This window comes from Rousettus aegyptiacus, unplaced genomic scaffold (assembly GCF_014176215.1).
Source record: "Rousettus aegyptiacus isolate mRouAeg1 unplaced genomic scaffold, mRouAeg1.p scaffold_m13_p_6, whole genome shotgun sequence".
Lineage (NCBI taxonomy): Eukaryota > Metazoa > Chordata > Mammalia > Chiroptera > Pteropodidae > Rousettus > Rousettus aegyptiacus.
Window position 1 is genome coordinate 44,206,852 of NW_023416309.1, and position 24,271 is coordinate 44,231,122.

Below are 24,271 nucleotides of genomic sequence, written 5' to 3' on the forward strand. Positions count from 1 at the left end.
TACTCCTAGGTATGATGTCATGAGAGGGGCACATCATTTTTGTGATATACTTCCCAGCAATCTATAACCCCATAATCAGAAAAAAATATCATTCTAACACAACAGAGGGATAGTCTACAAAATCTGACTAGTACATCTCACAATTGTCTAGTTCATCCAAGGTAAGGAAAGCCTGTGGAACTGCCAGATTTGAGGGGACTAAGAAAGGACATTAGTAGAAATTTTATCTGGGAAAATCCAGATAAAATCTCCAGTTTAGTTTCTTACTGTGAATGTTAATTTCTTACTTGTGAATATTGCTCCAGGATGTTAACATTCGGGGAAGTTGAGTAAAGACTATATAAGAAATTTGTCTTATATTCGTAATTCTTCTGCAATCTTAAAATGATTTCAAGATAAAAAGTTAAGGGGGGAAAAAAACTACACCCAAATCTGATAAGGATATACTCAGTTATAGCTAAGTTACAATAAATAGAAAAACAATGTTTTTACCCAATCCTTGTTATCATGTAGAATGGTAATGTCATTTCATCATGTAAAGCATGTAAACTACTATAGCATTTCAGGCTATCATAAGTTTATGATTTCATAGATTTCAACAATCAAAAAAAAATAAAGTTATATTGTTTTCAAAAAATGATAAGATTGGAGAATGGCTCTTATTTCTGAAATGTTCTTACTCTCTATTTGTTCAGAAGTAAACTACAATATGGACAGCCAGAGTTTTATTTATTCTGAGGCTGCCTGGGTACTATGTGAAGAGCCTGATTTCAGCTGGCAACATAAACATGTCGGGTGTAGGAGCTGTGGAAATGTTTGTGTCTGAGGTAGCTACATGCTATATCTGTTTTGGATTCCGTTTCTTGGACATGTTTTCCTTGGCTACTGAATTACTCAGGAAGGTTAACCGCTCATGGGAGGCACATGGAAGAGCTAGTTTGTTCTCTGGGTTGGCGATGCAGAAGCAATCCCGGGCACATAAATATTCTAACAAGTTTCATCTTGTCACAATAGAGTCATAAAGTTGCTCTGTTCAGCACATGATAATGGCTTTGTAATTCAATTATTGGTAGTATTTGTCTTTTGGGATTTATCTGCTCTAAACTTCAACACTCATGTAAATCCCTTTACTATAAATCTCATAAATGCTGCGGCAGGTCTGTCCCCACCCAGGGCACATCTTGCCATGTCTGTGAAAACCTTGACAGCTTGCTCTAAATTATGGAATTACTCTGTCTAGAGGTGTAGATGTTTTAAGTGCCAGAGCCAACAATAAAAAACAGCAGGAAAGGTCCATTTCCTCTGTTTTTTTCTTTTTAGAGAAGGATAGATCCTAATAGACAAAGTTCCAATCTCAATCCAAAGGCTGTTTTTAGCCATTTACCTAGAATTTTGTATAAGGGGTTTTTACAAGTCACAGGGTATCTGATGCAATGGCTTTTAAGTTCTCTAAAAATCCTAAGATTCTGATGCATAAACATATCAGACTGGTCATCTACATGGATTCACTCAGCTTCTAGTTGGTTTTAGGGTTTTCCTCAACTCTGCCTTTCATTTCTAACCAGGCAAATGAGCCAGTTTCTGGGTTTTCTCTACCCTCCTGACTAGAATTTACCTTCCCACATCTGATTAAGTATGTACTAAGGCAACCTTATCTAAACTTAGATTTAAAAAATAAATATCTATGGGTGCCTCATTCCTAATATCCGTTCCTCATTTTTCACTCATCCAACAAATAAATATTTATTGTGTGCCCATTTAATCAATTCCAAAATACTCAAGTTTTTTCATTTTAATATCTTTTAAATAAGTAGATATCTCTATTTTTGTAATGATAAATAATTGTCAGAATTTTTAGATGTATATATAAAATAAGGGTGTATTTTCAATGAAATTTTAAATTTGATAATATATAGAATGTGCCAGGTAGGCACTGTTCTATGCACGTATCTATCCTAGCTCTTTGGTCACTTTTTTCCCTCATCGTTGGCCTGTCAGAAGACAAATCTTATTCCCTAGAGTCCTCCCCCAATCATAATTTAATATGACAATATTTGCATGTGTGTGTGTACACATTTTCCTTTCTTTGTCTTCTCTCTTATTCCACTATGTTTCGAAATAAATGTAGTGGCAGTGGTTGACCTTGCTTCTCAGTATTTTGGTTACAGAATATAGAAGGGGGACATGATTTGGCTAGAAGAGAAATGTCGCCCAAAGATAGTTAATGCGACATATATAATTTTTTCTCATTTTGGGGGGAAGATATGCATCATTTTTTTAAGTTGTAAAGAGAAAATTCCATCATGCTAGGTATAAGCATAATTGTTTTTGTTTTTATTTGGAAGTTATTTGGAAGTTATGTATGGTTTTAAAAGATGTACACAGGTGCCAAGTTTTCAAGGAGTAGCCTGTTGTGCTTTAGTGCTGGATCAACCTAGCCAACCTAAAATGTATTTTCCAGAGTCCCTATATGATTTCGAGTTAGAATTGATGAGAGGGAAATGTGTGTCAGATTTGAAATATAAGAGAAAAGCAACAGCCTTTGCGCTCTGAAGGTTATTTTGGTTAGAGGTAATAAGAGTCAATGCAGAAGTCCTGGTAGCTTCTAATTTGCTCTTCCTCCCCAATTCCATGTCCAGCTTTGCCTCCTGTCTGCCAGCTTTGTGACCTCAGGCCCTAAACCAGATGCTTGGCTGCAAACTCACAGAGGGACAGCTATGCTGGGGCCAAATCCTTCCGTACACTTCTGTAGGGGCTCCCTTTGCAGCCCCACCTCAGCAGCGGCAAGGCTCTTGAGGGCATGTTTTCTTTATCTTCATGGCCAAGAGTTAGCTCTGAAAATTACTCAACTGGTGTAAATTAAATGAACTTGATAACGAGAGTTTTCCTAGAATTGAGAAGCTACAAAATAAAACAGTAAGCTAATTTTCTATCCATTGTACCTGATTCTTGGGCAACAAAGAAAAAATACATGTACACATTAATAATTCCCATTGAAAACATAAATTATTAAGCTGAATATCAAAATGAGAGGGCCACATTTCAGAAATTCATTAATATCCAAGTCTTTCCTATTCCTCTTTTAAACAATAGTATTACATATTCAAGTATTATATATGTTTAGCGTTTAACCTGAATTCTCATTTTAATCCTGATAACAAGTATATGGGGTAGACAATATTCTGATAACCATTATATAGATGAAAATTGTAAGGCTTAAAGATGCTAATTAAATAACTCATCATTACCCCCTTGAAAACAGGATTCTAACACAGGCATTCTGACTCTAGAGCTCTCACTCTTACACACTAAACACCATCTCTTTTTGAAGAAAGGCGACACATGAAGGTAGCTGATGACTGAATGAGCAAGAGAAACCACACACAGACAATGTACAAACCTAGAGTCTCTTGAATTTGAAGACTGATCGAGGTCTGGTCACTAGAGCATAAGCCAATTTCTTTTACCATCATTCTAAATTATGGAAGCCATAATTACATAAATCCCCCCGCCCCTTTGTTCGCATTCACTGACACATCTTGCACTCTGCCATCCTAAGAGTTCTTAGTGAAAATATAGAGAAGTGACCAAATCTCAGTTGCTCAGAGAGAGAGGAGCTGCAGTCCGTGAAGACAGGAAATTGTCAAGATAAAGAGGACAGGAATCAATGATGGTCATTACTGAATGAAAAATGATAGGTTTGCACTATAGCAGGAGGAATTTAACTTAATTTGTAGAGAAAACCTGCTAATCATAGGAAGAGATTAAGAAGTGGAGGAAGGCACAAGAGGGTTGGAAAATAGCACTCATGTGGAGATCATTAACCGAAAAAAAAAAAAAGAGATAAAGCAGCAGGCTTCTCAAAGATAATGAAAATCCTCTTATCTAGCATTCCTAGCACAGGTACCAGAAATGCCTGTGTGAAGCTCTCGGGATGTCAGGATGCCAGATCTCAGGAATGGTTTACTGCCACTTCTCCCTGCCCCTTCTTCAAACCACGCACGTGGTTCAGCTCAGAAGGTAGGAAACTCAGAAACAGAAGAGGCTTCCCGGGAGAGTATAAGAGAAGAGAGAATAAAGTCCATACTCCAAAGAAGTGGGGGACTTCTGTGTTCTACTCCTGAATCCCATATTCTGAAATATGTAAAGGACCTGTCAATATCGGCAGCCTAGGGCAGAGCTCCCTGTGAGAGAAGTCTAGAACGCAGTTATTCCATCTTTGCTTAAATTCCTCTGCTTACATGGATCTCATTATTCTTCAGGACAACCTGTTGAGTTAATAAATAGTTTAGAGCATAGGAAGTGTTGCTTTTACTGGTCTAGAAGTCCCTGCACTCCCCCTCAATATACACTTTCATGCCTTAGAACTCTAACATTCTGGTCTGATATTGGAAGGAAAGACAGATCATATATTTAAGCTGCTTAATTTAACAACTATGCCCTTTCGAAAAAAAAAAAAAAAAGTCCTGTATTGTGTTTCGATCTGTACGTGTTTGTGGGTTTATTTGTGCATATACCTGTATCTGTGTATCCAATGAATTCCAGTACCTTACATGTGTGTGCGCATACACACAAATTTCTGCTATTCCATTTGCTATTGTACACAAGGGAAACAGAAACATGTTAAAGTACTTAAGGAACTTATCTTCTAGCAGGAGGAGAAATGAGGAAATAAAAAGATATGAAGAACATACTAAGTGCTAAAGTTAATAATAATCATAATATATAATTTTTAATTCTCAGAATAAACCCTAGAAGAGAGAAATTAAAGCACAGGCAGAAGTATTTTCTCAGGATCACCCAATTGGTGAATACTGAAGCTGGGATTCTCTCTTAGATATGCTGACTCTAAGCCTACGTCCTTTCTACTAATTACATATACAGACCCGTAATGCAATACATGTTATGATGTATAACATTTTATTTGTGACATGATCATATTTAAATTCAAAGAAAGAGATTATTTTTACCTAGAAAAAGAAAAAGAGTCAAAGAAGGCTCCATGTGGACGTAGGTATAAGGACATAAAAGTCTCATATTATGAGCCTAAGAGTGACAAAGATTCTCACACATTATCTTTATAGCCAAAGACAAAACCTATTCTGACACAGAATATGTGCTAAAAACTAATCATTGCTAAAACAAATAAGTGCAGTTTATCCCCTGAAAGGAACATGTATAGATCTATATAGATAAGAGGTTTAGACCAGTCCATAAACTAATCAGTTCCTAGAATTATTTACCTGGCCTTTTGAAATTTTGGGAATGTGTGTATGTGGGGCGGGGGTGGGCAGGGAGTCAGAACATTTACATTCAAACCTAGGTTGGCAAGAACCTAGTTACATTCTTAACTCTTTTCAGTTTAATGTTGTAAGCAATGAGGAACGAGGCAAACACTTTCCCAGGGAAATGCTTACAAGATTCCTGAGGCTATATATGATATGGGGGGGGGGGTCATAAATGGAGGGACTTTTTCAATGTTCCTAGTGAGAGGAAAGGGGTACTGAACCAGTGTCATGCTAGGAAAAATGGAAGAGAAAAAAGGCAGGAATAATTTTGTGGAGAAAGAACTGATGGAACTTGGAAACCCAAAGATGCAAGAAGAGGTGAGCATGAGAACAAAGTTGAATGAGACTCTCAGTGCTAAGGCTGGGATCCAGGGGATACAGAATATGGAAGCCCAGCAGAAAGTTGATTCTCAAGGGTGAGATGTTTCACTCCCAGCTCAACATAAAATTGAAAGGGAGTGATGGTGTTCGTTTAGAAGTTCTCTGCTTCTCTGCTTTGAATGGAAGATGAAGCAGAGTATCTTCCAAAAAAAAAAAAAAAAAAAAAGCCATAGTCCCTTCAGAATATAGTACCAAATTATCCAAGTATTTTGACAGAATAGAGTTTTCTTTTTATTTTTTATATAACATCATTAGACTCCATCCTGTTTTCAGTTTGTAGAACCTGGGAAAGGAAAAGTGCAGAGGTTTCTCTTGTTATTGAATCCAGTAAATACATCTGCAGAAAAAGACCAAGAATTACAGTTATCTCATGCCACATTCTCTTAGTCTCTTTGGCATAAGTGGCTTAGGAGTCTGGAGATGGTGAATGGAGTGTTGAATGGCTAGCATATCTGAAGGAGAAAGAAGGGTCATGATGACCTGGTAAACATAAAACAAACTACTTATCAAACGACAAGAAAAAACCTGAAATTGGCTCAGTAACAATATTCAACAAGGACTGGAGGATGAGCGGTAGTGATGTGAGTCCGAATCAGACACAGAAGCTACTTTTTTAGGCCCTGGAGTGTTTTCTGACCATAGCCAGATATGTGGGCAAAATCTCATGGATCTGCCTCTTTCTCCCAAGGTTACATGAGGGAAGCTTGGTCAAGGAAAATAGGCGAGTTGTATAGACACGTGACTTTAACAACTGGATGTAGGGCCCAATGGATATGAGGCCAACAAGAAATAGCAGTTTTGAGTAAGAAGAGAGCTCTGTGGATGGGGGTTCATTCAAGATGCGTCAAGGAGAGCTGGAGTTCATCGGGCTTCCCTAGTCTCTAGAATAATGGGGCCCCTGGCCAGAGAATAGCATGGCGCTTAAATAACACAGGCTCTTTACCCAGAAATCTGGGTTTATATTCCATCACCATCACCTACTAATGTGTGACAATAAGGCAAAATTATTTAACTTATCTGGGATTTCACTTTTATATTTATCTTCTTATTTCTCATCTAAAAATGAGAATTAAAATATCTCCCAATAATGGACACCTCTTGTTGATATTTTCCCATTACATTCTCCATTCCTTTGGTAAAAGTTCCCCGGTCTTTCCTGGGGCATCACCATTCTTTATTCTCTGTTTATATGGTTTATGGGAATGGATTGTACCCCCAGGTTTAGATGTGAGCATGTTACCTAATCAGGGCCCATAAGATTTAGTCCCAAGTCTTTTGCTGGAGCAACAAGCAAGAAGCTGTTTCCTTTTCCATTGGAGCGAATCCGGGGAGGTGTGAGATGGTAAAGGCCACCAGGAGGAGAGAGTCTGCCTGAGAGTGAAGCTAAGAGACAGCGCAGCTGAGCGATGGGGAGAGAGCAAGATCAAACCTCTGCATCTAGTGGAGCCTACATAAAGTTAGTAGACCTTCTGACTTTCTAGATCCTTAAGCCAATATATCTCCCTTTTACTTTTTTTAAAAAATTTCCTTAAAATAGGTGGTGTGTTTCTATCACATCTTGAAAAATTGAGTTTTGATCAATAAGTTATTTCACATTATTGATTCATGGATTGCTTGAAAATATGAATGCAAAGAGCTTGGCACATGGCTTGGCACACAGAAAGTGGTCAACGAAGGGGACTCGTTGCCAGAGACGCGGAATGGGCAGTCATTCGCATTGGAGGCACTGAACCATGGGGAAGAATAAGAATGTGTATACACGTTTGGATCAGCTAAGGATGGCATTGTGTTTCATTATCTCTCTGCTGTATAATACAGTTGTCATATGACCCCTGAGGGACATCATTGAAACAAGGCTTGTATTCCAAAATAACAAAAGTTCATTGTTGGGCCAACTCTTAATTTTCCGTATGTGAATTAGATGCAGAAAATATATAATCACCACTCAGCTGTCTCTGTTTGAAGCCATCCCCCCATATGTCAGAATAACATAATCAATAAGGTAAGTCTGAACCTACTTTTAATTAAGTGAAATAGCCCTCAGATTGCCTTGTCTTTTGCATAGATAATAAATAGCTGAGTGGGTTATAATTAAAACTGTCTTCCATTGCTTTGTCTTAAACTTGAATCAGATCCCAACAAATCACATTCATCAACCTCTAATGGCAAATCTGGCTTTGGCAGGAACTTCACTTATTCAAAGCATTTGGATACAATTGATTCTCCAATACCATGTTCCTCTTCAATGTCAAATTCAACACTTAGGTGCTTGTCTACTGAACCATTAAACTAACAGTTATTTCTGGGGGATGTAAGTGGAAAATAAGTGTTGAATTTGGGGCTGATCTTTAATTCTGCAAACAAGAGCCATGGGCTCAGACAGATCAAGTGTCAAAAGTTGGGTGTATTACATGTTATGTGTTAAATTACATAACTTTTCCCTTCAAGATGAAGATAAGAATCCTTACCTCACAATCTTGTTTTGAGGATCAAATAGCATGGGTTATCATATGCACAGATCATTGTAGTTACTTAACAAATACAAACCTCTATTATGGAACCAATACCTTGCTGACACTCGGTTCTCCTATCCTTCTTGGGTTTCCCCCCCCCCCTAATGAGAACCTATCCTCTCATTTTATGATAACAGAATCCATTTTTTTTCCTTTTTAGGAATCACCTTTTCCTCAACCTTGAGCAATGAAATTTCGTAGGGTTTCAACCCATTTTCTATTTCAATTCCCAGGGTAGATATGTGTTTTATCTACACAAGTGCCGCATCACCTTATATAACCTTGCTCTAAGCTATCACACTCAGATTCGATTCCTTGAAATACAGGGAAAGAGGCAGACTGGCTTGATGGAGATTCTAAGCCCTTAAAATTTAAGGTTAAGCTGAAGATGTCCATCACTGTCACAAACAGAGGAAAGCCAACCTGAGAATGAAGTCAACACAGGTAAAAACAAAACTAATAGACAAAGAAAGTTAGCCACTAGTAATAATATTATTACTATTAGTTAGTGCACACTCAATACAATTCAGAAGAAACATCTCATTTATTAAAGTAGATATTATCTTCATCTTACAGAGAGTAAAACTGAGGCACACAGAAGTAACTTCCCCATGACAAAGCTAGAACTCACATCTCAGTATCTCTAAGCCTTTCAACCTCTTGCCTCTCAATATAGTTGTCTTTTGACACAGTAAAGAACAAAGTCACTATTGAAGTTAGTTAAAAACAAAACAAAATGCCTATTGTATTAAAGGCAATATTGTGCTAAGATGTGTTTTATAAGATGCCCTATATGGTTTTAGAAGCAATTTGAACTCCTTGGAGAAATGTTTATATTTATGTTAGCCATGGTAGTACCAATAGCAACCACTGAGATAATATAAGGATATGTTTATATTCCATGATGATTTTACAATTGCCATTGACTGCTTCCAGGGGTGGCATTACTATTGCTGCCCAAAATAATGATATTTCTCAAGTGTATTAATTGAGGGGAAAAAGACGTAAATTTATCTTCCTTTTTCTCTATGGGAAATGCCATATTATTATCCAGGGTCACTTAATTCAATTAAGTACTAGAAAACTTCCCTTCGGTCCCTTCCACTCTTCATAGCCGGGCCCCAAGAAGAAATGATTAAAGGGGGCTTCTTTTAATTATGCCTGCTGAATAATCCTAGAGAGCCCCCATAGTTCTCATGTAATTTGAAGTGACTGGTTTCCAGCAGTGAGTCTAATAAATATTGCTTTGATTGACACCTTTTCTGCCAGCCTCAGAACATTGCAAAGTCAGAATACACAAGCCATGTGGACAGAGACTGAGAAATTTTCATTAACGGTCATGTTCACTGTGCACTTTACAAGGTCTCATGCCCTGTCTGGAAAAACCAACTGAGCTTAAAGAACTCATGCGAGCCATTTGCCAAGCCCAGTTGGAGAGATATACATGTGGGCATAGTGGCCAAAACAGCTTTGGATTTTCTCTACTCATCTACCTGGATGGGCTGGATTTCCAAGGCTCACAGCCCCACCCCAGAAAAGAAGGCCGATAGGCAGAGGCAACAGAGTCCACTGATTTAGTAGAGCACAGACATTGGAGCCAGACTGCTTGCATTTGAATCCTGGCTCTACCACTTTCTGCCTGTGTGATCTTCGCTAAATTACTTAACCTCTTTATGCCACGGGTTCCGCATCTGCTAAAGATGATAATGCAAGGCTTGCTTCCTAAAATTGCGATGCAGGATTAAATAGCTTTGAATAGTGTTTATCATACTGTTAGGGCTTGAATGGGGGAGATGTGTCTGTCACTCTGTACCCAAAGGCAGAGGGAAGGGGCACATTTATTTTACTCAACAAACAGATTAACTAGAATTCATACACAATCACATATAAAGTTTTGGTAAAGATGATAATATTATGATATTTGGTTGCAAGGGCTTTGCTAATCAGACTTTCAGGTGGAAGATCCCCATTTAAAGAATAGATAAGAACAAACAGCAATTAGCACCAGCCAAAGCAATGATGGGGCCCATTCACCTCATAATGCTTTGTGTAAATGAGACCTTCAGTGAGCTGGAAAATATCATGTACCATGTGCCACTGACATGAGAAATATTTTCATCTCAGTGTTTTTTCCTCGTCCATCTTTTTAGTCAATGTTTGCCTTTGTTTCCATCCATAGGAACAAACTTTGATCCAGTGGTCTGTGTATTTTAACTTTCTACCTTATATTGCTGGGTACCTGTGGAGATATTTTCAGTCATTTGGAAGAAGAACTAGAGGAAAAATTTGTCCCTCATACCTTCTCATTGGCAAAGCATCAACTCCATTTCCAGATTAAATTTGGAGAATCACATTAATTTATTTTAGTCTTTTTATTCTCTGAGGTCTTTCTATGCACATAGAATCCCCAAGTGAAAAAGAATGAAAAATACAAAAAAAGGATGGAGCTGCTTTTCAAAGCGAGACTTTATATCTATAGGCAAAACACACAGAGGTGAGAGACGTCTCATGAATAAGGGACACAAACGAGTAAGAGAGGGAGAGAAGCAGTGCTGATCTGAGAAGAGAGGCTCAGTGACAGTTAGTGTTGAATTCCAGGCAAAGGGCGAGGCCAGAATGGACAGAGAGAGCAAAGCTCTAGAGTCTCCTGAGCATGGGCAGCCATGAGAAAGATAGGGGAGTAGCTTCTACACTACAAAAACCTCCTTCAGGTGCAGATGTCTCTTTATGGTAAGAGAAAAGACAGTATTTCCTGTAGAAGTCTCTTTGTGTTATCTTTGAGCCAGCTTGTTTGCAAATGGTTTCTCTTTTACTTTTTCGGGCAGTTTCCCTAGTGTTTTAAGAGATTTCTCTAATTCAAGTCTCTGGCTTTTGGCTCTCAGGGGGGTTTTAGAACAGTATTTGAAAATGAGAACTATAAAAACGTATTCCTCTCAGAAGTGCATGTTACTCCAAATGTTAATGAGAGACAGTGTGATTTCAGGAGGAGTAAAGGGGACAGAGACTGAGAAATTTTCATTAACAGTCATGTGCACTGTGCACTTTACAAGGTCTCATGCCCTGTCCACTTTTTCTGTTTACACCAGAAAAAGTCTGTAAACAACCTAAAGGGCTTTCTATAGGCAAATCAGATAAATTAGAGTAAGATAGAGTCATATCTTTTGGCAAGGGTTAGATTATAATTTCAAAAGGAATGGACAGGTAGTGTTAAAATTATACTAGAGTCATACTTTTCTTACTTTGTCAGGATATAGGCCGTTGGAAACTCAAAACCAAAGGGCCTTGTGTTATTTTCCGTCTTTCCAATTGGAGCCTCCCATTTCCAGGGAGGGAAGTCACCTCTAGTTTAATCAGGAAGATGGGCTCAAGAGGTTAAAAAAACAGATGAGGTTTACTTTCTTTGTCTCCTTTTTAATTCTGCTGTCTGTCTTTTCCTCTCCTTTCCTCTTCTCTCCTCTCCCCTTACTTCCCCTCCCCCACCATATTTTTCTCTAACCCCCACCAACATATATAATTTATTTGTATATTAAATAAGCCTCTGGTGTACATCTTTGGAATAAAATGACACATAGCCATTTTAAAAAATGATGACATGCATTATTAATTGTATCCACTCAAAAACAAAACAGAAAAAAAGCAAGGCGTGGAACAGTGTGCATAAGCTAAAATTTATGTAAATGTGAATGTATGGACTAAATGTTTGGGCCCCCCTAAAATTCACATGTTGAAGCCCTAACCCCCCAAGTGATAGTACCCGGAGATGAGGTCTCTGGTAGGTACTCAGGTCATGAGAGTGAGACTCCCAGGGTGGAATTAGTGCCTGTACAGGAAGTGGAATAGACCAGAGTTTCCTCTTTCTCTACCATGTGGTGGTTTCTCGGTAATTGCTTGGGAACTGTCACCAATTTTTTTTTCTTTTCTCTTTTATAATGGGAATGCCTATCTTACGCCTATCCCACTACTGTATTTTGGATGCTCACAAGTTACCTGGTTCCACAAGTTTATAGTTGAGAGAAATTTTTCCTCAGATGCATCATACCTTGGGTTTCATCCTCATCTGATTTAAATTACATTTATATGAGACATTGAACTTTAGACTTTATAGCTGATGCTGTAACAGTTCAAACATTTGAGGCTGTTAGGATAAAATGGCTATATTTTGCATGTGAGCAAGATATACATTTGGAGGGGTCAGGGGTGAGAATGTTATGGACTCAATTATACCCCAAATTCATGTAGAATCCCTAATCCCCAGTGCGATGGTATTCAGAGGTGAACTTTTGGGAGGTAATCATGTTTAGGTGTGGTCATGAGTGTGAGGCCCCCAGGATGCGGTTAGTACTGGAGCTCGGTCTCTCTCAGTCTCTCTCTTGGTCTCTCGGTCTCTCAGTCGGTCGGTCTGTCTCTCTCTCTCTCTCTCTCTCTCTCTCTCTCTCTCTCTCTTTCTCTCTCTCTCTCTCTACCATGCGAGGACACAGAAAAAAGGCAGCCCTCTGCAATAGCCTCTGAAACATCTTGGCCTTCACCAGAAATCTGCATCTTAGACACCCTGCTCTTCAGAACTATGAGAAAGAAATGTGTTGTTTAAGCTACCCAGTCAATGGTATTTTGCTCTAGCAGCTTAAGCTGACTAAGAATATATTGGTAATTCATAGAACATTTCTGGAAGGATAGAAGGAAACTAAGAATATTGGTTATGTCCCATATGGTGAGGAGGAGGTCTAGAAAATTTGCAATCAGGAGTGGGAGGAAGATCTACTTTTAGAATCAATAAGATCTGCTTATTTACACTGAAAACCTTTATTTGAACATGTAATAGATCTGTAGATAACACTTGTAAGTAATAAAAATCACTATTAAAATATTTTTAAGTGTCAGTCTCACAAGTCTCATCAAAATATAACAAAACAGCAGTTACAAAGCCCCTGCTGCTCACTAATCTCAATGATCTATTTTGGGTTTATTAAGAAAATTGTGACACAACTTTAATAGTCTCTAAAAATGTTTACTACCCCAATGTCACCTCCTGCCTTAGGGGCTTGTGGGCATATCCCAATAAGAACAAAGCTCACATGAGAGCTCTGAGTGAGAAAAAGATTCCAATGCTCATTTACCAAGTGACATCCCCAAATGCTACAAAATAAAGTGAGACTTACCAGTAGAACCTGTTGGGTACAACCCCTTCCTGGATAAGCTGCCACCTTCTCCCAAACTCAGCAGAGCTGTATAACTGTAGAGAAAAGAAATTACTTAGCACCATGGTACACTGAATGCACAAACAACAGTTCATCAAGTCAGTAATAATAATAGTACCTACCACTTACTGAGCACCTACCACATACCAGGTGAATGATGTAAACGTCATCTCTACTCCTCACATACATACTGCAAATCAGATATTAATACACCCATTTTATATCTGAAGAAAGTGAGGCTCAGGAAAATTAAGTGATTTGTTAGAAATCACATACCCACTAAATATTAAGATGAACTAGAATCCATATCCCTTTCTGCCTGGTGACAAAGTCAGTAGTACCACTTGATCTATTAGCCCATACAGATCATTGTGTGGGATGCAAAGAAGTGCAAAATCTAGACCAGGCTCCCGAAGAGCAGATAATATAACCTGACTCCGACTAAAGTAATGAGAAACGCACAAGGCAGCCAGTGACAAAGGGATGCAGAGGAAGGAGACTCTGCAGCCAACTGAGGATGCTTCACAGATGCTATGGAGATTCAGCTGGGATGCAAAAGGATGACAGCATTGAAACTGGCAAAAATGGGACAAGCATTACTCACAAAGAGAACAACATAGGTCGAAGTGGTGAGACATGCAGAGACAGGAGAGAATTAAGTCTGGCTTATTTAAATAAGTTTAGATGCAAACATGGAGGGCAACTTGAAAATGGCATTGGAGGGCAAATTAGGGAGGCTGGAATTGATCCTGTGGGCAAGAGGAGCCAATGGTTGTCTTTTTAACAGTAACCAGAGGAACTTCAGGCTATAACACTAACTAAGTTCTTATTTAGTCATCCAACGGTTTCCCACGTACTATTTCATTTAATCCACACACCATCACTGTGATATATGAAGTTATTATGACCATTTTACAGATGGTTATATAGCTGGTAACTGTCAGTACTCTCCAAGGGCAACTACACAGAAACACTGTTCATGAGACATGGTCTAACCCTCCCCTACTCCATCCCCTCCTAATGTCCTCCTTCTCCTACATCCAGTTCACTTGACACCCTTGCTCCACTCCAGTGATCTTTAACAGGACTGCTCTTGTGCCTCTGATGGCAGCCCAGAGATTCCTGTTGCTGTAGGCATTCTGGTTCCCACTGGTCACTGCGACAGTGATTTGAGAAAAGTAATTTAGAGCATCTTTCTTCTATGTGCCTTGTCTGTAACCCACTCACACCCCTATCTTCCACCCTTGCATTTGCCAAATCCCACGGTGAATGAATGGTGAGTCAGTATGCTGAGTGCCATGACTGCTCAGGCTCGTCCTCTCTTCCCAGCCCCAGCACTTAGTGAAGGGTCAAATGACTCACCAAGTGACTCATCAAGGCTGCAGATATACCAAGCGTGTCCCAGGAACAAGGCAGCTCAAGTAATTATGTACTAACCCCCTTCAAAATGCTTCCTATGCCAGCATGTCCATTGGATCAAAACAGATCCTAAACCTCCCCACTCCCTGCCAAAAGCTGAACTATCTGGCTACTAAAGCAAGCAGTTCAATTGGCTCCAACTATACAGTATTTGGGCTTCTGACCAAGGAGAATCTGTGGCTTTTTCTTTCAAGCATTATTCTTATTTTCTGCCCCATCACATCTGGGGAAGAAAGTTTTCCTGGGTACATTTCATGCCTGATTCATTTTAAGAGTGCTAAGAAGAGAAGTGGACACAGCCTCCCTCGTAAAGATGAAGGAAGACGAGACACGTCCCTGTTAATTCAGAACCCAGGCAACCAGAGTGCGCATGTCCTGCTCCTTACTCCCCAGCACGCCTTAACAACCTGCATTGTAACATGCAGACTGGTGTAGCAACAGCAAGTGCCTAGTTTGGATTTGGGAGTGTCAGCTTCTCCCTCCCCCATTACTCTGTCTCTTTTTAAACCCAGAACCACACTGCTTTCCATGAGTTTAAAGGGAATAGAGTTTGCACCATTGTGTGTGCCTCTGCCTGTCTATACATAAATGTATGTTAACACCTATTTTTATACACACAGATTTATGCAAATGTAACAGCATCAGGGCAGCTTGAAGTAATAATAATTCTCTGTGAAGGCTGGATTCACGTATATGCTGAAAATCATACATAAACTCTGAGAGCTCATATGGCTACACCAAGCAATTACTATCCCTGCTCCCACATGGGATTCATCTCCATGAGGAATTGTTGGGTGCCAGCATCTGTGTGTGTGTGTGTGTGTTTTTCCCTTCTGTGTCTTTTTAAATCGACCCCCTCTAGGCTTGGATTCAAACCTGTGGACCAGTCAGCCATGTCTCATGATATTTGTTTTTATCCTCTTTCAAGAAGCCGCTTTGTTATTTATGAGCATCAAGAGGCCCCTCAAGCAGTGGGTGTACCAAATGATCCAGTAAACCAAGTCATTCTTATGCAGCTCAGTGACATCTTTTTCCATTTCCTCTCTTGAAAGTTACCCTCTAGTGTTGGGTTGGTGGATTCACAGTCTCACCTTCTCGACGACACCTGGGCATATTCCTCAGGCCATGTCTTCATTGGCGCTACCCACTCTGGCAGAGGTGGCTTCAGGACGTTCCTACCTCAATACCAATGTTCTCCTCAGCCCCAAATCAAGGCCACCTTCTTGAGGAACCCTCTCCTACATACTAGAATTCCCAGTGGCCTCATTTCAAGGAACCATGGTACAACAACAGGTGATATCAAACTACAAGACACAGATATTTAAATTTCTTTGTAGCGTTTCAAAAGAGTTTTCTATAAATGCGAGGTAGAAATTCCTTCCAATCTAAAATCGCCCTCAAATATCTGAGATCACTCTGTACATCTTTGATGGAGATCACAGCCCTTTTAAATGTCAGGAATCCCATCTCTCTATATTTATATAGTGCCTTCCGCATAGTAGATGATGATGAGAAAAAATATCAATTCTGCACCATGCAAATCCTCCAATGATGTATCTACTAGTAAAGAACCCAGGTTCCCCAATGGATGAACAAAGGTCATTTATCAGAGGAATATGTTTTGCTTCCATGGATCCACAGCTAGAGGCCTACATCTAAAACAAACAAACTGTAACTATCAGTACATTTGAAACTCCCAAGGATTTGCAGGAAGCAGTTCTTGCATATTCATTCACCCCTAGACAAAGCTGCTCTGTATACTGCACCTACTACTTCAAATATTTCCCCCCTAAGAAGTTAATTGTCCAGCCGGATGTTCTACCAAGCAAAGGAGAAAATGACTCACAGCCATTCAAGTTAATGTGTTAATTAAACCTGCAGAGTCTGACAGCAAAGTTCTCCTCTACAAAGAAGGGAAAGACATTAAAGCCTTTTTACACAGTGACTCTGTCTCTGTCACCAGTGGAAGGAGGCTTCGCATGTAGAATGAGTCAATGTTCTTTAATAAAATTCACAGAGTTCGCAGCACCTAAATAAGGTTTATTTCCCTCCCTGTGTGTCTCCGACTCCAAGGTTTCTTTAGACTGTCAGAACTCAGAACCGGGAACTATCCTCACTCTCTGTTACATCAGAGGCAGCAGCAGTAGCTTTTTTGTAGCAATGTTGAGCCCAAAGAAAGATGAGGGAGATGAGAAAATACCTGAACCAGGTTTAGGAGAAAATCCATCCACTCACTCTGTCATGACTACACAATGTGGTTTCTGGAGGGTTTTGGGTTTCATCTTTTTTTTTTTCACTAACACTGGTACAAAGGATTGGAAAAAAGATTGAAGGAGTAGAAATTTTAAAAAGGAAGTGGGGAGGATTTAAGGCAGAAAATCTTTCTTATTTAAGACCATTCAAAACTATCTGAGACCACTTCTCTGCCTTTGTAGATATAACTCAATAAGTCAATGAGCACAAAACCAATACCCAGCTATGCTCAAGGTCTATTTCCTGCCTCAGTGGCTAACCCCTACTCTGTCATTATGCTATTCTGGGGTTGTCTATACTCCTCCCTACCATGCTCCTGTCCTAAATGGTTTTTCTTTCCTTTTTCATTTTTTGGTGACATCTCCCACAGTTAATAGCAAAGGATGCGACAGCAAAGGTTAGTTTGTTATGAGCTGTTAACCAATTGCTCAATTGTCTCTGGGATCATCCTTAGGAATCCTGCAGAGCTGCAAGTTAGGTGAGGGACACAGGCTCCAAGGGAGCAAAAGAGGGGTGCCACGAGGACAAAGAGTTTGGGCATGGGAAAGAATGAATTTCATTGGCTTTGCTCAGGATTTCTGACCTACAGCAGATGAAACCGGGGTGAAGACAACAGCGGTTTCCATCTTTCCTTTTCCATCTTCCCACCATTCACATTTTGATTGAATCCTGAGAAGAGTACCATCTTTCTTTGAAGGGAAACTCAACTTCTTTCTGTTGATACGAAAGCTTGCAGTTGTCATTGTCCCTTTAAAAGTCTTCTTAATGTTCCTCGGTTGGATCAGTGCGGACTCCTCTTTTCAGATTGTTAGGTACCCATTTGGCATTTTCCTTAGCAGCTAGGAAGTCAGTCCAAATGCATAGTTCCATAGAAGGTGAGAATGCTAACATGTTTTAAGACTTTGGTTGATGGGACTGGAGGAGGTTCACCATGAAGTTCCTCATGGTGACTTTCCCAGTCAGGGGGCAGGTCCCTGAGTCTTCCCCACATGTAGGCTCCTCGAGAGGCTTCCATGTTGGTGGAACACTGCCTGCTGTTCACTCTTTTTAAGGTTGCCTGCTCATTCCTCTTTGCTTCCCTACCCTTAACATTTCAGAGGCAGGAGGCCTGCAAATTACACTTCCTGAAAAGGCTGACAGAAAACCCTGCCAGTTCTATTTTATTTGCCTCATCGTAATACTGCCTTGGGGATGGTCTGGGCACAAAGCTCTCATCTACCTCATGATTCTCCACTTCTTGCTGCTGTTACTGCATTCTTTCTAGCAAGAAAGAGACGATACCTTGAGGACTTCAAATGAATTCCTAATGCCGGCCCTGAGGCATTGCAAATATCAAGCTCTTTCTTTCACCACTCTCGACAGAAAGAAAGAGAATCAGCCCAGAGAAACCCAGAACTGTCTTCAGATGTATGCTCTGATTTCACAGCACAGGAGAAGGCCTGTGGTCCCTAAAATAATTTCATGAAACTTCACTAAGCGCTGACACGAATCTTGTCCTTGGCTGTGGGTACAGGGATACATAGTGAGAGAACCATGGTGACCATGCAAGGCCAGCTCCCCCACGCCCAGCAGATGTAAGTCACTCAAAGAAAAAGCTAGCTTATCAGGTTATATCCCAGACAATGTATAATCATATGTGCTATTTTGTTCAGAGTCCTTGGTAGCCGATGTAGAAGAGGAAAAGTTGGAAATCTGCCGAAGATGTCGATGTGGGCCTAGGAGCAGTTAAAATTTCCCAGTATGGAGAAGTGGAGGAAGGGTGATCCAAGGCAAACAAGTCAGCTTGAGCAGAGTAACAAGTGCGGCAAAGCTCACAGTGGTGTTTCTGTTCTTTTGTCAACTGTAAGAGACCCAGCTTGGCTGGAGCGCCTAAAGAAAAGTGAAGTGGGAACAGAAGATACAAACGGAGCCTGAGAGCAGGTGGGATGAATGCAATGCCACCACAGTCCGTGGAAGACGATGTAGACAGGATCCAAGTGTCAACGAGGTCGGAAGACGAGCACCGAGGCTGAGCGTTTGGGCTTCGCTCATGAAGACTGAGCAGGAATGGCGACACGCCACTCGCTGGCTCCATCAATCTCTCCCCTGGCTGAATTTACCAAACCTGTCACTGGACATTCCCCACCTGTCAATGAATATGCCCCACAGCTGGGTTTGGCACTTTGAGGCAGGATTAGGGCATCAGACACATGGAACTGGCCTGGCTCGGAAAGAAGGGTCAATATGTGACCATAAGTCAGTTCGTTTGTGGACATTTCCTGTGCACCCAGTTCTGGAGGTAAAAAAGGAAAATTCTGAGATGGAATATAAAAGATTCTATAATATAGACGGAGTAAATAGAAGATAAATAAAATAATTAGAAGCTAAGATAAGGATCTATACCACAAATCTTATGTAATCAAGCCATTATTTAAATGCATTGATGAAGCTGCTCAGCAGTTTTGAGAGACAGAAATAAGCAGCAGAGGAAAATTGCCACTTGGAACATACTTGGAACTGTGTCTCGGTAAGATGGATCCATCAGTGGTGCGAAGATGGAACAAAGGAAAGATACCAGTGAGAAAGGGACTGCGACAGGACAGAGAGGAGACGAGTGCCTGGATTAGTCGGAGCCTTTGGGTGTGAGAAGAAGGAAAGGGAACAATATTTTTAAAACTGAACAGAAAAACTAAATAAAAATTTTAAAATATCTGACCAGATGTAGAGCACAAGAGGTCACTCCTGAAAGCTCCCATCATTTTGCCTGGACAGGGGGAGAATTTACATGCAAACCCCTGGGACTAGAGCTGGGGCAAGGGTGGAGGAGCAGATGGGCAGGGGTCACGGTGCCTGTGTCTCTCAAAGTGTCACAAGCTGGTCTGATGAATCGCAAGGGGCTGCTGGATGCTTGGGAGCCAGCCAGGGGCGATTTCCGTCTTGCTCACTGGTTCTTCACTGTCCCTGCCTCTCCCGTGCGGTCCTCAAACAACAATCCTCCCTTTGCTGTGAAACTGAGCTCTGCAAATGGGTACCGCAGCATGTCAGGAAGAATAGGTCTCATGGTAGTTTGAACAGGAAGGAGATGTGTAAATGAAAATAGAAAAACAAAAATGAAAAAGTAATTAAAGAAAAAAAAATACCTCGATGGCTTTTCTAGAGAGGCCAGTGTTTTGGTGCACTGGGTGTGAAGGCAGTCTAACTTGGATTAGACCCCTAGCTCTGCCGTCACTTGATACGCTACTTAACCCCTTTAAGCCTCAGATGCCCCAAATGCTAAACAAACATAATGATATGTTTAGTATAAAGAATAAAGGTGAGTGATCTATGTAAAAACCCCAGCATAGTGCTTGCTATAAAGCAATGGTCGACGTTAGTTTTCTCTCTCTTGCAGCAACTGGTTTTTGCCTTTAGTCCCGAGGAAGAGAGGAGGGTCAGGGAGAATCCAATGTGATTGTCTTTTTCTTCCAGACATTCAAGAAGCAAGGAAAGATCTTAAACAAGACTGCCATGTCCCTAGCCTTTTAGGAGGATGATTACTGCTTAGTACGACCTTTTCTGTAGCAGCCAAGCCCCTGTGGCTTCGGTTCACAGCTCGTCTAGTTCTGGGGTGTTTCTCATCTTACCTGTAGTTAGGTCAGTCAGGGAGGCACTGGAGGTTAGCTAGTCAGGAGACTAATGTGTTTGTGTCTTCTCATGTGACAACATTTTATATTAATGGTATAGCTCAGATAAGGAAGCTGGCAATTTTAGGTGGGTACCTGACTTCTGGTTTCTCTTCCTCTTGCCAGCTACGAGACCCTGGCTGGGGCTCTGGATCTCTTGGACCAGTAAGTGTGCCATCTGTAATCTATACTTATAACATACCATTACACTAAAAGTAGGGGGTTGACAAGATAACATTTTTAATTAAAAAAAAAAAAATGGAACCTATGGTCCTAAATTCACAAAATGTTTCTGTTCACAAGGCCAAGACTTCCTGCTCCCCATACCGCTTCCCTCCTTGGCTACATGGTTGGTTGCAATCGCTGTTGGCAAAGAAGAATACAGGAAAATCTGAGCGTTACTAGCTTTCTAAAGGTCCACTCTTAGAGATAAGTCTTTTCTGGGTATCCCTTGATCTCACTTGAGAAAGAGGTTTATGCTCTCTTATGATGTCAAATGCACTTCAACTTCCCTGTCTGGTGCCTGGATTAAGGAAGCATCTTCATCCATTCAGACAAATGTTGGTGGATAGGCCAGAACTAAAGAACTAGACAAAAAGTTGCACAAGCAAAAATTTAACTCTATCTCTAAGCTTCAAGAGCTACCAAATAGCATAGTAGTACCTGTTCAAACCTCATCCCAACCATGTTTTAAAATGTCCATTTTTCCTCGTTTTTTAGCCCATTTCTCTCAAATCATTAGGAACAGGTAGATCAAACTGTTCAAGGCAGCAACTGAAAAATAATAATACAAACAAGGCACCTAAGGTGAATGTAGGCCTTCCTTGTTTGCATATGACGGCATTTCAGCCTGAGAATTTGTTTGATAAACAAGCATTGGGGTTGACATTTAACAAGTTCTCCTGTTTCCACTCTAATTGCCAGTTTTGTACTTGGGTACTTAAATTATTTACATATTCATGAGATTAGAAATCAGCTCTGACATTGGGAAATTTCAAGCACATGGAAATCCTGCCAAACCAGCATGTATATAATGCTCAACATATTTCGTGTAAATAACTGAGTGCCTTTTTACTTAATGCAGTGCACTGGGAAAACATAATAGCATTAGGTAGATATCAGTATCCTAAGTGTTTGTGCTTGTGCAAAAATCATTTGAGTATCCCCAGGGGGATAAATTTCAAGGATCCATTAATCTTTTATTTCAATTTGCCCTTTGACATTAAGGGACTGCTAGGTCTACTCAAAAATAAATAGAGTTACTGTGAAGACAAATACTTTACTAGCTAATGGTTTATTGTTATGATCAATAATATTTTCTGAACACCACGTTCTTCCTTGCTCCATTCATTTTGGCTCCATGGTACCTTCTAGTGATTAATTAGGAGGCATTCAACATTTACTAAAGTGCCTAGAACTTCAGGTACTGAAAAGACCCTGGACAACTGCTAAGGCAGCCTAGCGCCTAAACCCAGCAATTCCATACCGATTGGCTACCTCTCAGGTCTTTGAATAATACACTGGTTAGCATCTATGCAATGTTTGCTATGTGCCAGGCTCTGTGTTAAGTGTTTTATGTATGGTATCGCAACATCCTCGAACAGTCCTGTGAGGCAGGTACTATCATTATTACTTCCACTTTATAGTTGAGAAACTATAAAATTAAATGACACATAACTGAAGGTCGAATGGCCAATGGTAGGGACTGACACATTAGAGCTGGTGCTTTTAAACAGCTTGCTGCATTGTCCATTGGGGTGAGAGCCTTTGTGACTGAATTTTGGAAAATACTTAGATCTATTTCCTTATCAAGTCATCTTTATTTCCCAGGAAATGTCCAGCACTCTAAGTGGCCATGATAAGCCATGCCCCTCTCTTAGGGCCCGGTCAGGAAAAGGAAGGAAAGATAAAAAACGTGGGTGGGGGGAGAAGACCTATTTTTTTTTTTTTTTAAAGAATGGGTATAAAACTGTTTAAATAAAATTGAAGACTGGCAATGAAAAGGAAAAAAAACTAAAAGTAGTTTTTATATTTTTTTCACTTTTATGCAGGTTACTAAAATTCTACTGCATGCTATCAAAACATTGGCAGTATAATTTTCCTTGTCTATCAATATATAGTTTTAACTCAGTCTGCCTTCATTTATACAGAGAATGCCTACTGTTAATATGTAGCATTTTCATTATTTGTGGAAAGAGTCTCCTTATCAAAACATATTTTCCCCCTTTAAAACCATGTTTTGGTTGTGCATGTATCTTACCCATATTTACCAAAATACTGAAGGTGAGGCCAACGTGCATGTCTCAGGATTTCTCATTTCTTCATAAACTGTGATTCTTTGGAATACAGAGGAGATCAGGCATCATGCAAGTCTCCATGTGGTATTACCTGGACTGTAGCCTCATAGAGCTTCAGAATAAATGAGAATATAAACTTGTAAATTTCCCAGGACTGCCACAAAATGAAGGGTGGCCCTCCAAACTGTCTCAAAAGTTTTATACAGCCTCCACAGAATTATTCACTCATTTGGATATTTTTTTTTTTTAAATCACAGAACATTTTCACATCTCCTGAAATAAAGGAGACAGAGATACCCAGGAACAGGAGAAAAATAAAGATGATGAGAAAGACAAAAGGAAGGGGAAAAAAAGGTGATTTGAGGACTAATACAAGGCAGTAGATGAGGTTGATTTGCCCTGTATCATTTTTGTTTTACATTTTATAAACACTTAAAAGTAAGAAAAAGTCATATTTCAAACAAAGCAGAATTATTTTTCTAAAAAAGACCCTGAAGGTCTGGCGACATTTGAAGAGCCAAGCCCCACAGCTCAGACCCAGCCGCTCTCTCCTCAGTTAGATGTCTTGCTTGTCTGTGTAGGAATTGAGGAGGTCATGGCCTGGATGGACTTACATGTCCACAGGGGTGGGGAGAAGAAGCACATTGCACAGGACCGCAGAGAAGTAGTTTGACCTGCAGGTGGGGACAAGGCGGTGGGCCCTTGTGCAGAGCTGGCTCTGGAAGAGGCCTTGCCAGCCTGGACAAGCAGAGCAAGAGGGCCGCTCCTCCCAAGCCACCCACTCGCCTGAGTCCCGGAAGTGTGCTTGTCAGCCATTGCAGGCTCACCCCTTCACGAATCGGTCCTCCAGGACAACCCCTGACAGAGAGACCAGAGCCCAGTGGCTCAGGATGGCGGGCGAAGCTGAGGAATAAGTATATTCTTGGACTTTTCTCCTGTTTTTTTTTTTTTTCTTTTTGTCACATCTGCGTTTTGTTTTCTCTCATTTCGAATGTTTCCCAACACATCATGTTTAGTGAGGTGTTTAAGACAGACTGAGAGATGCCGTTGGAGGCAATGTTTTATAGCACAGTTTGTGTACTAGTTTATTGCCAAATTAAAATAAAGATGTGATCTGGCGGAGTCGGCCTGCTGCTAAGTGGTTTTCTGTATCGAGGCAAGAAAGTGGGGGGAAGCTAGCAGTGAAGTGAAGCACTGAATCTCCTTTGTCCTACTTACTTGGTTTCCTAATGCACAGAAACCAAAAGAATGAGCAGAATGTTTGGTTTGCTCACTGCTTAATTA

General features: G+C 40.3%; 1 protein-coding gene across 9 annotated transcripts in view; it reads right to left on the reverse strand.

Moving 5' to 3' along the window:
• SORCS1 (sortilin related VPS10 domain containing receptor 1) overlaps positions 1 to 24,271 on the reverse strand; it is a 455,635-nt gene that overhangs the window by 143,801 nt on the left and 287,563 nt on the right. For all 9 annotated transcript variants that reach the window (XM_016144037.2, XM_016144032.2, XM_016144035.2 and 6 more), the window contains exon 5: positions 13,339 to 13,412. In XM_016144037.2, coding sequence (XP_015999523.2) covers positions 13,339 to 13,412 — 74 coding nt within the window. The remainder of the gene's footprint in view (positions 1 to 13,338; positions 13,413 to 24,271) is intronic.